Raw genomic sequence first — 14,997 nt, forward strand, 5'->3', positions numbered from 1 at the left:
CATTTAATATTGTCAACCTTTTTTATTTTAGCCATTCTAGTGCATGTAGTGGTATCCCAATATGGTTTCAATTGGCATTTCTATAATGACTAGTGGTATTTCAAAGCTTCTCATCTGCTTATTGACCATCTGTACATGTCTTTAGGAAAATGTTCAAATGTTTTGCCCATTTTTATCAAGTTGTAAGAGATGTTTGCACGTTCCATATAACCATCCTTTGTCGGATATATGTATTGAGAAAATGTTCTCCCTTTTCAAAGGTCCGTAGTTTTCAATTTTGGTAAAGTTCAATTTATCAATTTTTTCTTTTATGACTTGTGCTTTATGTGTAACATCCAAGAATTTTTTGCTACTTCAAAGCCATGAAGATTTTCTCCTTTGTTGTCATCCAGGAGTTTTTACAGCTTTAACTTTTACATTTAGTTTTTGTTCTAGTTAGAAATTAATTTTTGTTACAGCATGAGGAAATGTCAAAGACCATCATTTTCCCTGTAGATAGCCAGTTATTCCAGCATCGTTTGTTGCAGTTGCTTCCCACTGAATTACCTTGGCACCTTTGTAAAAAAAAATCAATGGATCAAACATGTGTGTCTCTATTTCTGCACTTTCTCCTCTGTTCCATTGATCTATAAGTCTGTTCTTATGCCAATATCGCACATCTTAATTATAATAGCTTTAAAGTAAGTCTTGAATTTAGGTAATATAAGTTCTACAACTTTATTCTTTTTTGAAATTGTTTCGGCCATCTTAGTTCCTTTGAATTTCCATATGAATTTTAGAATCATCCTGTTAATTTCTACAGAAAATCCTATTACTATTATTATTGAGATTTCATTAATATCTCTAGTTCAGTTTAAGGAGAGTTGACATCTTAACCATATTGAATCTTCCAATCCATGGTTATTAATGTACTCTCCATTTATTTAGATCTTTACTTTCTTTCATGAGTGTTTTGTAGTTTTCATTGTTCATGTCTTAATATTTTATTAAATTTATCCCTATGTATTTAATGTTTTTTGGTGATATTGTAAACAATAATTTAATTTTTTTTTCATTGCTGGCACATGGAAATATAATTGATTGCATATTGACCTTGTGTCTGCAATCTTGCTAAACTCATTTCTAGTAGCTTTTTTGTAGTTTGTTTAGGATTTTCTATGTACACAATCATGTTATCTGCAAATAAAGACACCTTTTTCTTCCTTTCTCATCATTACAACTTTCGTTTATTTTTCATGCTTTAGTAGAATGGTGAATACTTTCAGCATAATATTAAGTATAAGTGGATATCCTTATCTTGTTCTTGATTTCAGGGGAAAAGTATTCAGTCTTTTGCCATTAAATATAATATTAGCTGTAGGTTTTTCATAGATGCATTTTTATCAAGTTGAGGTAATTCTGTTCTATGCCTAGTTTATTGGCATTTTTATTATGAATTGGTGTTGAATTTTGTCTTATGGTTGTTTCTCTGTGTGTGTATGTGTGTGCCTATTTATTGAGATAATTGATGTAATTGTTTCTCCTCTTCCTTATGGGAAGATTTTAAATTTCAAATGCAAATTTCTTTAATAGGTATAGGGTTCTTCAGATTTTTCTATTTCATTTTTTTTCTTTCTTAAAGATTGGCACCTGAGTTAACAACTGTTGCCAATCTTTTGTTTTTTCTCCTTTTTCTCCCCAAATCCCCCCAGCACATAGTTGTATATTTAGTTGTGGGTCCTTCTAGTTGTGGCATGTGGGATGCCACCTCAATGTTGCCTGATGAGTGGTGCCATGTCCACACCCAGGATTCGAACCAGCGGAACCCTGGGCTGCCAAAACAGAGCACGCGAACTTAACCACTTGGACACGGGGCCGGTCCCCCCTTTCATTTCTAATATTGGTAATTCCTTTTTTTTCTTTTTTTTAGATTTTATTTTTTCCTTTTTCTCCCCAAAGCCCCTCCGGTACATAGTTGTATATTCTTCGTTGTGGGTCCTTCTAGTTGTGGTATGTGGGATGCTGCCTCAGCGTGGCTTGACGAGCAGTGCCATGTCCGCGCCCAGGATTTGAACCAACGAAACACCGGGCCTCCTGCAGCGGAGTGCGCGAACTTAACCGCTCCGCCACGGGGCCAGCCCCTAATATTGGTAATTTCTAATCTCCTGTCTTTTTATCTTGATCAATCCATCTAGGGTTGTACCAAATTTATTGATTTTTCCCCCAGAGAACTGGATTTGGTTTTATTGATTTTTAAAAATTATCTGTCCATTTTCAATTTCATTGATGTCTGTATTATTTTCTTGCTTCTACCTGCTTTGGACTTTTTTTTTTTAAAGATTTTATTTTTCCTTTTTCTCCCCTAAGTCCCCCAGTACGTAGTTGTATATTTTTAGCTGTGGGTCCTTCTAGCCGTGGCATGTGGGACACCGCCCCAGCATGGTCCAATGAGCGGTGCCATGTCCATGCCTAGGATCGGAATCAGAGAAACCCTGGGTCACTGAAGCAGAGCGCGCGAACTTAACCGCTCAGCCACGGGGCTGGCCCCTGCTTTGGACTTTATTTTCTCTTTTTTTTTTTACAGTTTTTAAAGGATGAGAACAGACGGCTCCCCACGTTGGCTGGTCTGAGATCAAACATCTCCTGGCTCTGTGTAAGCTCCAGGAATGGCTCCGCTTACAAGGCCCCAGTTGTTTTCTGCCTGACCTTAGTGGAGTTTCACCCTATGCTTGTCTGGCCTCGTCTCAGCAAAGACTCGAGGGAACCCCTCTGCAGATTTCTGGAGCTCTTTTCCACACAGCTCCTTCCTCCTTAGAACTCCACTTCTGCCTCTCCAAACTTCACATCTCCTGGACTCAGTGGACTCCGTTTAGGATCCTCTTTTTGCACCCACCATCCAGTTATTTCCAAGCAGATATCTGGGGCAATCATAGTGGCTACTTTGTTTGCTTCCCTTCTTTCAAGAATCACAGTCCTGTCCTATCTGATGTCCAATGTCTGAAAAATAGTAGTTTCTTATATTTTGTACATTTTTCTAGGTTTTTGTTAGTAATTTTTTATTTTTTATTTACATTTTTTTTGGTAAGGAAGATTGGCCCTGAGGTAACATCTGTTGCCAATCTTCCTCTTTTTGCTTGAGGAAGATTGTCACTGGGCTAACATCTGTACCAGTCTTCCTCTATTTTGTATGTGGGATGCCACCACAGCATGGCTTGACAGTGGTGTGTAGGTCTGCACGCAGGATTCAAACCAGCAAACCCTGGGCTGCCAAAGCATAATGCACAAACTTAACCACTATACCACTGGAGAGCCCCCATCTTTCTAGTTTTTAATGGGAGGCAATGTCCAATCCTTGTTATTCCATCATGACCAGAAGCAGAAGTTCCCTCACTATAGATTATTAAGTTTTCTTTTGTTCCCATGCTTGTCTATGTCCATTGCTAGAGTTGGTTTGTTTGGGTCTCAGGCTTCTATGATAGAGGCTTTCCTCCAACATCAGTGTGCCTTGGATGTCCATTTTTAACAGTGAGGCATATCAAAGATGCTCTGAAGCTCTGCATGAATGGACAGGACTTACCAACTGGTAGGGTTAAATTTGGGGTGGCAGATGGGGAACTGGCCTTTTCATTGGCAAATCCCCATATATTAGTAACCCACAGGTTTTTCTTTTAATGATAGTCAATAACCTAAGAGACGAATTCGCTAATCCTCTGCCTGGGATTATAAGCCTTTCTGCTACACTTTTGAGAACCAAGCAAAGAAAGAGGTTGTGGGGGATTTATATTTAGGAGGTTGATTTTCTCTGAATTTCTCCCTTTCTGTTATGGTATGACTTCTGAGTTTTACTCTCTGCTGTTCCAAGACTCTGTCCTTTTTGATTCAATCTCTCACAAGAGTAAACCTCCAATGTTAGGCAGCTGTTTGGCGGTGAGGGGAGTGGGGGAAGTACAGGTAGTTGACTGGCTGTGTCAGGTACAAAAGGATCAATAAAGTGTCTAACTCTTCCTGTTAAAGACTTTACTAATCCTGGGGCCAGCCAGGTGGTGCAGCAGTTAAGTTTGCATGCTCCATGTTGGTGGCCCAGGGTTTGCCAGTTTGGATCCGGGATACGGACCTACACATTGCTTATCAAGCCATGCTGTGGCAGGTGTCCCAGACATAAAGTAGAGGAAGATGGGCATGGATGTTAGCTCAGGGCCAATCTTCCTTAGCAAAAAAAGAGGAGATGATTGGTGGTGGATATTAGCTCAGGGGTAATCTGCCTCAAAAAAAAAAAAAGTTTTTACCAATCCTCCTGCTTTTTTTTTTTTTTTTTTTTGTCATTCTCTCATTCTGCACTTCTGCATTCAGACGTAATTGCGTCTCTAGTTCCTGAGATTTTTCTCGGGTTCTGCTACAGAAATTAGCTTGCTTTTTATTTCCTTTCTCCCTGCTGGCTTAGAATCTATCCTTCTTTGATCTGTTAAGTCAGTTACCATTCCTTCATTGGTTTCCCTAGGTTCCAAAATGTTGAATTTTCTTATTTGCTACTATCATCCATATTTTTTGTCCTTGTGGTTTTAAGCATTTTTAATATAAATTAATACACTATTTTAAATAAAAGACTATTTTTTTTTTTTTTGAAAGATTAGCCCTGAGCTAACTGCTGCCAATCCTCCTCTTTTTGCCCAGGAAGACTGGCCCTGAGCGCACATCCATGCCCATCTTCCTCTACTTTATATGTGGGATGCCTACCACAGCATGGCTTGTCAAGCAGTGCCATGTCCACACCCGGGATCTGAACTGGCTGACCCTGGGCCACCGAAGCGGAACGTGCGCACTTAACCGCTGCGCCACCAGGCTGGCCCCATAAAAGATTATTTTTAATAGACTATTTTTAGATTTACAGAGAAATTGAACAGAAAGTACAAAGAGTTTCCATATATCCCCTGTAAAGGAAAAAAACCAGTTTCCCTCCTTCTGTGAGGGGAAAACCCAGTTCTTCCCTGCTGCGTCTTTCTTTCTTGTGAATTTACTTTTACACAGAACTTTTCACTTCTGACACTTCTGGTCACCAAATATGTGGAGGTCTTTCCCCAAACCAAGCAATTCTCTGGGACACCCGCTGGGTGTCCTACAATTTAACTCAATTCTGACTACCTACCTGGAGATAACGTCAGATCCCAAAGGTCAGTCCCATAAGACTGTTCCCACCTCACTTCAGACGCTAATTGCAGTTAGTTGATCCCTGGGTTACCCACAACTTTTGTCCTGTTTGGCTACAAATCAGAGGTCTCTGTGACCCCTCCTCAGTTTGGATTAATTTGCTAGAGTGGCTCACAGAACTCAGAGAAACACTTATTTATGTTTACCAGTTTATTATAGGATATCGTAAAGGCTACAGATGAACAGCCAGATGAAGAGACACAGAGGGTGAGGTCTGGGGGCTGTCCTGACTGCAGGAACTTGTGTCCCTGTGGATTTGGGGTGAGTCTCCCTCCTGGTGAGGGTGTGTTCACCCATCAGGGAGCTCTCCACACCCTATACAGCAGGATTTTATGGAGGCTTCATCACGTAGGCGTGATCAATTACGAACTTCATTTTTAGCCCCTCTCTTGTCTCTGGAGGATGAGGGCTGGAGCCGAAAATTCCAGGCTTCTAGTTATGACTTGTTCTTTCCAGTGACCAGCCCCCATCCAGGAGCCAGCCAGGAGCCACCCAGAGCCTCCTCATTAGAACAAAAGATGCTCCTAGTGCTCTTATCACTTGGGAATTTAAAAGAGTTTTAGGAGCCCTGTGTCAGCGATGGGGACGAAAACCAAATATTAGAAGAAGAGGTACTGCTAATGTTCTTATTATTTGGAAAATTACAAGGGTTTTAGGAGTTTTGTGACAGGAATGACAGGCAGAGACCAATAATATATTTTCTTTGTTTTTCTTTTTTTGAGGAAGATTAGCCCTGAGCTAACTGCTGCCAATTCTCCTCTTTTTGCCCAGGAAGACTGGCCCTGAGCTAACATCCGTGCCCATCTCCCTCTACTTTATATGTGGGATGCCTACCACAGCATGGCTTGACAAGTGGTGCCATGTCCACACCTGGGATCCGAACTGGCGAACCCCGGGCCGCCAAAGTAGAGTGTGCACCTAACTGCTGCGCCACCGGGCCAGCCCTCAATAATATATTTTCTATGATCTCATACCCCCTCACTTTCCACCCCCCAAAATTTCCCCTATTGTTACCATCTCATAAGTTGACGAGACAATATTAATACAATATTATCAACAAAACTTCAGAGATGAGATTAGGGACTCCATGCATTTCTTTTTCTTCCACTTTCATTGGGAAGAAGCAGAGTTGCATAAAGGTACGTACCAAATCCTCTATGTTTACCAGAAAGTCACCTATCTAGCCCCTTGGCTACTGCCCTACCTTTCTGTTCTCCTTCATACCCCCAATTCTGGAGTCATCTGCACTCAGTTTTCCTCTCCTTTCCATCTCCTAATCATTCTGCAATCCATTGCAATTTTTCTTCTTCCCCCATTATCCTACTAAATTTAATATCTCCACAAAACCAGTATTCTCTTACTGCTAAATTCAAGTATTACATATTATCCTTATCACATTTGACTTTTTAGCAGCATAGGACACTGTTAGCCTTTCCCCCTTTCTTGAAATACTATTTTTTCATGTCTTCCCAACTTGACATCCTATTTTCCTAACCAGGATTCCATCCTAATCTTCCTACTACTTCTCTGCTGGTTGGTCCTTCACTGTCTCTGTAGTAGCCATTTTCAAAGACACCCCCAGTGATCCCTGCCCTTGGTATTCACATCCTTGTGTAGTCACCTTCCTCATTGACATGGGTTGACCCACTGATCCATGTGACCAGTAAAATATAGCAGAAGTGATGGTGTATTATTCCAAGATTAAGTAATAAAAGGTGCTGCATTTTCTGTCTTGGCTTTTCTCTTGGCATGTCTCGTTCTCTCTCTGGCTCTCTCTCTCTCTCTCTCGGATCACCCGTTCTGGGGAAAGCCAGGTGCTCTTCATGAGGACACTCAAGCAGCCCTGTATGTCCTGAGGGACTGAGGCTTCAGCCAACAACCAATGAGGAACTGGCACCTGCCAACTCCAAGTGAAGCCCCAGTCGAGCCTTCAGTTGACAGCAGCCCCACCTGACAGCCTGACCCAACCTCATGAGAGACTGGGCCAGAACCACCCAGCCAAGATGCTCCCAAATTCCTGACCCACAGAATCTTTGACTTGTTAAATGTTTGTTGTTTTGAGCTGCTGAGTTTTGGGGTAATTTATTACACAATAATAGATAACTTAAACTGTCTCCTTTGCAGCTCCTCTTTGTGTGATGGCCTGTTATTCTTTACAGTTCCATTCAAATTCTTTCCTTCTCACATTCCACACTTTCCTGGTTAGATCTCACTCACTTCTTGAGAGGGACTTGCTCTTGAATAACCATGTACCTCCCATTGTCATCTATTCCGATAAGTTAGATTTTCCTACTCAATCCCATAATTTCAAATACCGTATGTCGATGAATCTTGAGTCTACATGCCAGAACTTCTCCTAAATTTCAGACTTCCATATCCAGCCAGTTAATGAGCATCTCCTCTTGGATGGCCCATAGGCGCCTCAAACTCTTCAGATCAAACCTGCACCCCTCATCTTGATTCCCCACATATGTTCTTCTCAGTGCTTGCTTTCCCAGTTGTTGATTACTACCTCCTGCCCATTCACCCACCTAGAACCTGGGCCTCATCTTCTCCTTCTTCTTTCCTTCCCCTATCCACAGCTCTCAGATCAGACCATTCCCCTGCCATTCCCCTGGCTCAGACTACTATGGTTTTTTGCGTCATTTACTGCAACAGCCTCCTAACTTCTCTCTCTGCTTCTAGCAGTCTTGCCTCCCTTCCAGTCTTTTCTATTAATCCAACCAGGTATTCTTTCTAAACAGGAAAATCTGATTGTGACATTGCCTTCCTTAAAAATCTCCCAAGAACTCCCCTTTGCTCTTTGGATAAATTCTAACTCTTTTAGTGGTTCAGCAGGTCCTACATGCTATGGTCGGTTTTTTACCTTCTCTTCCCTCCTATCTCCATTGATTAAAACCCACTGAATTGATTTCAGCTTCTCCATGTTTTATCTTGTCTTCTGGCCTGCACATATGCTGTTCCTTCTACCAGGAACTTTTCCGTTCCCTTTCTTTCCTCCTCCCCACCCCCCATTCCCATAATATCCTGTTTTTCCCCACCTCAGCACTTAGGGCAACTGCCTGTTTCTCTCTCTGTGTCTCTGTCTCTGTGTCTCTTCCTGGACTGCTTCATGAAGTTTCCATGAAGCACCTGTATAATTCACCAGTATATCCTCTGGCAAATAGTAAGTGCTCAATTCACATTTGTTGAGTGAATTTATAAAGGCACATCTCCTCCTTTTAGTGTTCTCTCCTCCACCATCTCTCTGAATTTCTAGAGCATTTACTGGACACACCATTTAGCACCTATGTAGAACATTTTGCATTTATTTTATTATTTTCTAAAATTGTTCAATTCAATTAGATTCAACTAATTCACCACCTACTATGTGGCTGGCACTGGACTAGCTACAGAGCAAACAGAGATCACCTTGATCTTCCTCCTAGAGATGGAGCTCCTTGTGGGTGGGTGGGGCCAAGCCCTGGCCATCTTTACACTTTCCATGGAACACAGACCAAGAACCTGGTAAAGTGGTGTAGTAAAATGAACCTTGGCCTGCAAATCTCAATTCTAGGTTCAAGCTTTGACTCTTATGAGCTATGTGACTTTGAGTAAGTCATTCCACAAGTCTGAACTTATTTCCTCATTGTGAAAAAGATATAGCAATTATACTTTCTAACTCAAGGGGTCACTGGGTAGCTCAAACATAAACCCTTATTTCCTCACTTGTCAGAGGTCATCAGCTATTAGATGCACCAGTGATTTGATAGCAGATTTTGTATTTGTGTTGGGGGTGGGGTGTGAGAAGCATGCTATTCATTGTCCACACCAGTTATAAAATGCATTCTGATTTCATTAATGTTAAAATGAGAAAAAAATGCTTCTTTGAATCAAGGTGATATGGTATTATTGAAGTGCTTAAGTGTTCTGAATATGGAAAACCACAGAATGACCATGAACTCTGATTATGGCACACTCAAATAAATCTTTTCTGAATTAATGACTGAATTGACTTTCCTCCTTCTTGGTCAGTCATATCTATCAAGGATTTGTTCTGATGATGATGATGATGATGATTGAACATTTCAAATATACATAAAAGGGAGAGTAATGAACTCCCATGTACCCATTGTCCAGTTACAACAAAAACCAATCAAGACCAATCTTGTTTCATCATCCCTATGCAGGCCCCTCACCCTACCCCACAAACACCCCTGGTTGGATTATTTTTTCAAGCAAATCTCATGTAATTTACCTCTCATTGTCTTCTAATCAGAGATAAAGTAATTTTTCCTAGAGGTGTTTGCAAGCTTGGTGTTACATTGCGTACTTCTCCTAAAAGGTCTACATTAACTCAGTTGAGAAACACACACCTCCTTAAGAAGGCCCCTGACCAATGGTGGTTGCTAAGGGTGGGAAGTCAGTCTGCAAATTACTACTTGGGGAATGGAAAGGCTGTTGGTTCCCACATATCTGAATATCTTCCAGTTTTAAAACCAGTTCTCAATGCAGTAGGCAAGATCAGAAACTGACTTGGGTAAGTTTGTGGATTTTTTTGTTAGCTTACTGATTTCTTCTTAAGGTTTTTGTTTGTTTTGTCTCCATGGGTTTAATCATTATATGATATGGTTCTAATGATAGTGTGTTAGATTATTATAGATATTACATATTTTCAGTAGATTTTTTAATTCAGAGAGTATTTTCTTACTGTAATGCAATACAAGATATACTACACAGATATGAACATATGCCTAGGAACTAAAAATAAAAGTCCACACATAATCTTCCAAAATGATTTTGTTACTCAGTATATGTTAAATTTATCGCGACTGTGTTTAACACTTTAAAAGTTCAAGTGCAGTGGGATTCTCTGACAAACCAGCTTTCTCTTCCTTTCTAACAGATTTCAGTTTATCAGTGCTAGTTATAATGCTTCAACACAGGCACGTATAAATATTTACTTAGACGAAGCTATAGCTGATCACATTTATAGTGGCCATCAGTTTCCTGTAGTGGTTTAACCACTCTCCTAATGTGGCCAGGGATGAACTTGAAAGTACAGACATTGGAGGGAGGTACCCTGAGGACAGTGAGGCGCAGTGGAGGGCTGGGCAGACTTCAGATCAAGCACACATTTCAGAATTTGAAACACAGTCTCTAAACTGGCACCACGGTGGTACAGTGGTGGGGATATATACTGCTTGCTGGGCTTTACAGCATTATCAGCAGTGCTCCCTGGAGTTCTCTGCCTGCGATTCTGAAACATATTTGAGTTTTGCACCCACCAGTCAAAGACTTTGGTTTTGGAAATCAGTCAATCATTTTGAGCACGGGGATAGCAGATTCATTTGAATCTACGCCTTCTGAGGTGCAGGAGCCTGCCGGAATCCTGCTGCCGTGAAAAAGACCTGCTGCTTCTACTGAAACCCCAGCTTCCTGTAAAAGATGCCCAGGAGGGCTGAATTACAGGACTGCTGTAGAGCCTTTCCTTTCTTTCCACCACCCCAAGCTACCGGAAACAAACAAACAAAAAAAACTTTTGTCTTTATTTTCACGAGTTACCTCACGGTTTGGACCCTTCAGGGCTATTTCTGAAACTTCATTAGAAGGTACCAGAAAAATCGTCTTTAACACACATAGTTGAATGGAAGACAGTTTTGAGAGTTTCATTTCCATTGATTGCATAAAAAACGTATTTAATGCATAAAGGAAATGTCTAGCTTAAAGAAATCGCCAACTTTTGAGACAAACAGTAAGGAGCCTAAGGTCTAAAGTTTGAAAACGAATCAGTTAACAAATGTTTATTGAATATCTATTTTGCACAAGGGTATTGAGGAGGTTGAAAACTGCAATAAAGTCCTGCCTTCTTCCCATCACCTACAGTCTAGTTGGGCAGACAAACCCAAACCCGGGGAACAATGCAGGAGTTAAATAGTACAACTAGACAAACACACAAGCAATGAAACAAGGCACTGTGGGGTTGGGCTTACAGGAGTGTTTTAGGCAATATATTCTAGAGGTTTTGAATAGAGCGATCACAGTGATCTGAAAAACCCTGGAAAATCTTCACAAAGAAGGTACACATTGGGCTGGAATTGAAAACATAGAGCAGAATCAGATAACCCTAAGGGGAAGGGAAAAGCAAATAGCAGAGTCTTGAAGGGAGTCAGGTTGTAAGAGTGGGCAGTGGCAGAGGGTAGAAGGGTGGCGAGGGGTCAGATTAGCAAATGCCTTAATGGTCACGCCTGGCTGAGAGGCTGAAGATTATGCTCGGGGATCCAAGGTCGACAGCAGTGTTTAAAACTAGACTACCAATGCGTGGGATTCCCTTTCCTTTCCTCCCTCTCTTCTTTCTGTCCTTTCAAAATAGACTCTGGCTCGACAGACATTCCCAGCCGCCAGGGAATAAGGCAGCAATGGAGGCGCTCACAAGTATTCTTGGCCCTGAACTTGTGTCTCTGGGGGTGGAGCCCAGGGAAGTCGGAGGGAGTTGGGCCAGGTAGAATCAGACCTAACAGCAGCCTTATTCAGCCTTTTGTGAATAATACTTAGCTGCCCGAATATACCCTGGGGTTAAAGGAGGTTCCGCCAAGAAGAAAAGGCATTTTCCAGGCGCTCTTACAACTCGAACGTCTCAGATTGCTAACGGCAGCTATAGAGCGCCCATTGAGCCCCCAAAAAAGTGTCTTCTCGCCATGTGGTTAGTATTTACAGGTTTGTCTAGATCCTGCTCACTAGAAATGGAAAATTAATAATGCTGATAAAACAACTTGTGACAGGGAGGGCTGCAAAAGGAAAGTGCGTACAGGGATCCCCGAAAGAGCCGGTTTCCGCGCAGACGGGTCTGCAGCATCTGCAGTCCCGCATCCTCGGGCTCCCTCGGCCCGCCGGGAGGTGGGGACAGGGAATCGGGAAGCCCCTGCACAGCCGGCTCTCCGTCGCAGCCAGCAGATGGCTCCCGGGCTCTCGCGCGCGCCCTCGCTCCCTCGCCCCCTCTCCAGACGCAGGTCTTTTGCGGGGAGGGAGGGAGGCTGCGAGGAGGGGCGCCTGCCCGCCGCCGCCGCAGCCCCGCGCCGCAGCCGTGCCGGGTGTGAGCCCCGCGCCGGGGAACGAGCGCCCGGGCGCGGGAGGCCGGCCTGGGACCCGGGCAGAGGCCGGCTCTCGCGAGGTGAGGAGAAGACGCAGCAGGAGGAGAGCAGACGAAGGAGGAGGAGGAGGAGAAGGAGGAGGGCCTGAGCTGCCCCCGCCCCGCCTGAGCCCGGCGGGAGAGCGAGGAAACCCCAGCCCCGCGCCCTGCGCCGCTCTCCCCGCCCTCTCCCCACGCCTTCCGCTTTCACCTAGGGCCGTAGGTGCGGCGCGGAGACGGGCCGGAGCGGCGCCGCCGGGAGCAGCGAGCCGGGAGCAGCACGCGCCGCAGCGCCCCGCGCCCTCGCGAATCCTGCCGGGGCTCCGTTCCGCCGCCGGGAACTGCAAGGAGGCGTCATGTAGCAGCCGCCGCAAACCCAGCTCGTATTTGCAACTCTTTTTTTTTTTTTTTTTTTGGTGGGGCGGGGGGCGCGGCAAAATTGTATCTCCGCCCCCGCTTGCTTGCCTACTCCTATTTGCAAGCTGCATCTGCCTCTGAGAAATTGAGGGGTCCGGGGGCGGGCGGGGGGCCGTCAATCAGAGTTGGACCTGCAATCCCCCCCCCCGCACCTAGAGAGCAACCATGACCGAGGAGAGCTCCGAGGTTCCCAGGGAGTTGATAGGTAAGAGTCGCGCGGTTGTTGATTTCCTTCTGCCTCTGCGTACTCCTCACCTCCACCTCCCTTCCCACCTCTGCCTTCTCGCAGGTCCCGCGAACTCTCGGCGCCCCTTAGGTCGGAGGGGTGTTGGGCAGGGGCGCTCGGGGCCGCCGGGAAGTTTGCTCCCATTTGACCGCCTGAAAAGCCAAGTCCAGAGAGGGCTGGCGTGGGGAGGGATCGGGAGCCCGGGAGCGGACTCCGCTGGGTCGGCTGGGAGCCCGGGGCGCCTCCTCCCGCCACGACTCGGGGGTCGAGGTTGGCAGAAGCAGGGGGCAGGCTGCCTCGGTCTTGGGAGTTCTGGAAGCTAGGAGGAACCTTTACAGCGCCCAGCCCAGTGCCTTAAACTCAGGAAACTCCGAGACAGCCCAGCGCAAGGACGGCTGGCGGGAGCACGGTAGGTCGTTTCGGGCACGTGCCAGGCACCCCCTCCCCGAATATCCCGCAGGAGGTACCCCTCTGACGTACAGACTAGGGGGATGGGGTTGCTAGTCTGGTGTAATGAGTGAGTCTGGCAAGGCGTGGCTTCGCTTAGCGAGCTGGGAGCGAAAGGGTTACAGGACTGACGCAAACTGGGGCCAGGAAATCCAGGGTTAATGATACAAATCTTATTTTAATAATAATTAACCTGCAGATTCTTTGGCCCCCCTCCGCCCACCCTCGCCCGTCTCTTAGGGAACCCTATGTGTGCTACCCTATGCAAGGTGACCCATTGTTTGAGTCCCTTGGGGGTTTTTTTTGGGGGGGGGGGCTGGATTTTACGTCTGGAGGTTTAAGTTAATTATGTGGAGGGTTAAAATGGCAGCGCTAAAATGAGATGGAGGGAGAGTGTTCTGAAAACCCAGCGTTTAAGCTTGTGTGTGTGTGCGTGCAGCATGCTGTATCGCGACAAGGTATGTGTGTCCGTGTGCGCGCATGTTTTGAGCCCCATTGACCTATATTCCTGGCTGTACCATCCTTGGCACACTACCCAACCTACAGCTCAGAAAGATGCTGTTTAATGAGTGCTGACCACAGGAGGAAGTTCTAACCGCTCGTTCATCTGCACTTGAGGAATTTGCCCCTCTGTGCTCCTTTTAGCCATAGTACTTTGGAGAAGTTCGTGTGTGCTCTTCCATTACTGACTGCTAACTCAGCAGATAAAACTTGACGTAAAGAAGCTCTCGCTGGTTTGTATGGAAACTTCTGCTTTTCTTGAATTTTAGAAAACCGCAACACCTAACTCTTTATCCAAATATGGGGTATGAACTTACCCGCCTTGTCTCCCCATCATACTCCAGCCTCCTCCCTCTCTCCAAGCCTGTGGAATCCCCTCCCGAGATAAAACATTAGCTGCCTTTGCTGGAGTGAGTGGTCCATCCTGCTCTGGGAGGCTGAGATCTGTCTAACACTCTACCTAGAAGAGAAATCGAATGCCCGGAGCTCTGAAGATGCTTCCAGAGTTCCGAGAAAGAGTTTAGGGGAGGATTTGCCTTGCTGGCCAGAGGTTAAGGATATCTAACGAGGATGGCAGATTTTTAAATTAGTTGTTTTTGAGCCTGGTGATGAGAAATTTAGGTAATTGAATCCAAGAGAAAGGGTTGTGAAGGACAGGGTGGGGATAAGGGACCTGGTTTATATCGATGGTTCTCGAAATAAATACTTGGGTATATTGTAAATGTTGAATTTAACCCTTATCTACAAATGGAATTTTTGTGTTTATTGAGCCTTGCCCATCTCATATCTTTCAACCAAGTGACACAGGCTTTTGTGATATGCCCAGTAGGATTTTTCTGGGCCTATAAGTGGTCTAATTAGGCTGGGCTGGGGCAAATTCCTGCACCTGCCTTTCCTGTGCTAATTTCAAGTGCTCCCAAGAGTTTCTTGCTCTCATCAATTCAAAATGGCAGCCATGTGAAAACCACAGTATATTCCCTTAAACTAATTCTCCAAGGCATTTAAGAAACGTACTGTGTATCTTTCTGATTATGAAAGTAATACAAGCTTTTAATAAAAGAATTTAAATGCAGGGAAGACTATTGGTCACGTATGTTACTGCTCCCAGATATCT

General features: G+C 44.4%; 2 protein-coding genes across 19 annotated transcripts in view; one reads left to right on the forward strand and one right to left on the reverse strand.

Moving 5' to 3' along the window:
* Positions 1-14,997, reverse strand: part of LOC103541420 (cytidine monophosphate-N-acetylneuraminic acid hydroxylase) — a 348,688-nt gene that overhangs the window by 230,762 nt on the left and 102,929 nt on the right. The window lies entirely within an intron of this gene.
* CARMIL1 (capping protein regulator and myosin 1 linker 1) overlaps positions 12,364-14,997 on the forward strand; it is a 312,501-nt gene continuing 309,867 nt past the window's right edge. For 9 of the 16 annotated variants that reach the window (XR_011529654.1, XR_011529655.1, XM_070584187.1 and 6 more), the window contains exon 1: positions 12,364-12,914. Coding sequence is in view for 7 of the 16 variants with exons in the window: in XM_070584187.1 (XP_070440288.1) it covers positions 12,875-12,914 (40 nt within the window). In the remaining 9 variants the exon portion in view is untranslated. Of the gene's footprint in view, positions 12,915-12,980; positions 13,345-14,997 lie in introns of those variants that run through there. The other 7 variants (XM_070584196.1, XM_070584206.1, XM_070584204.1 and 4 more) reach the window with 6 other exon arrangements.

This window comes from Equus przewalskii, chromosome 19, assembly GCF_037783145.1.
Source record: "Equus przewalskii isolate Varuska chromosome 19, EquPr2, whole genome shotgun sequence".
Lineage (NCBI taxonomy): Eukaryota > Metazoa > Chordata > Mammalia > Perissodactyla > Equidae > Equus > Equus przewalskii.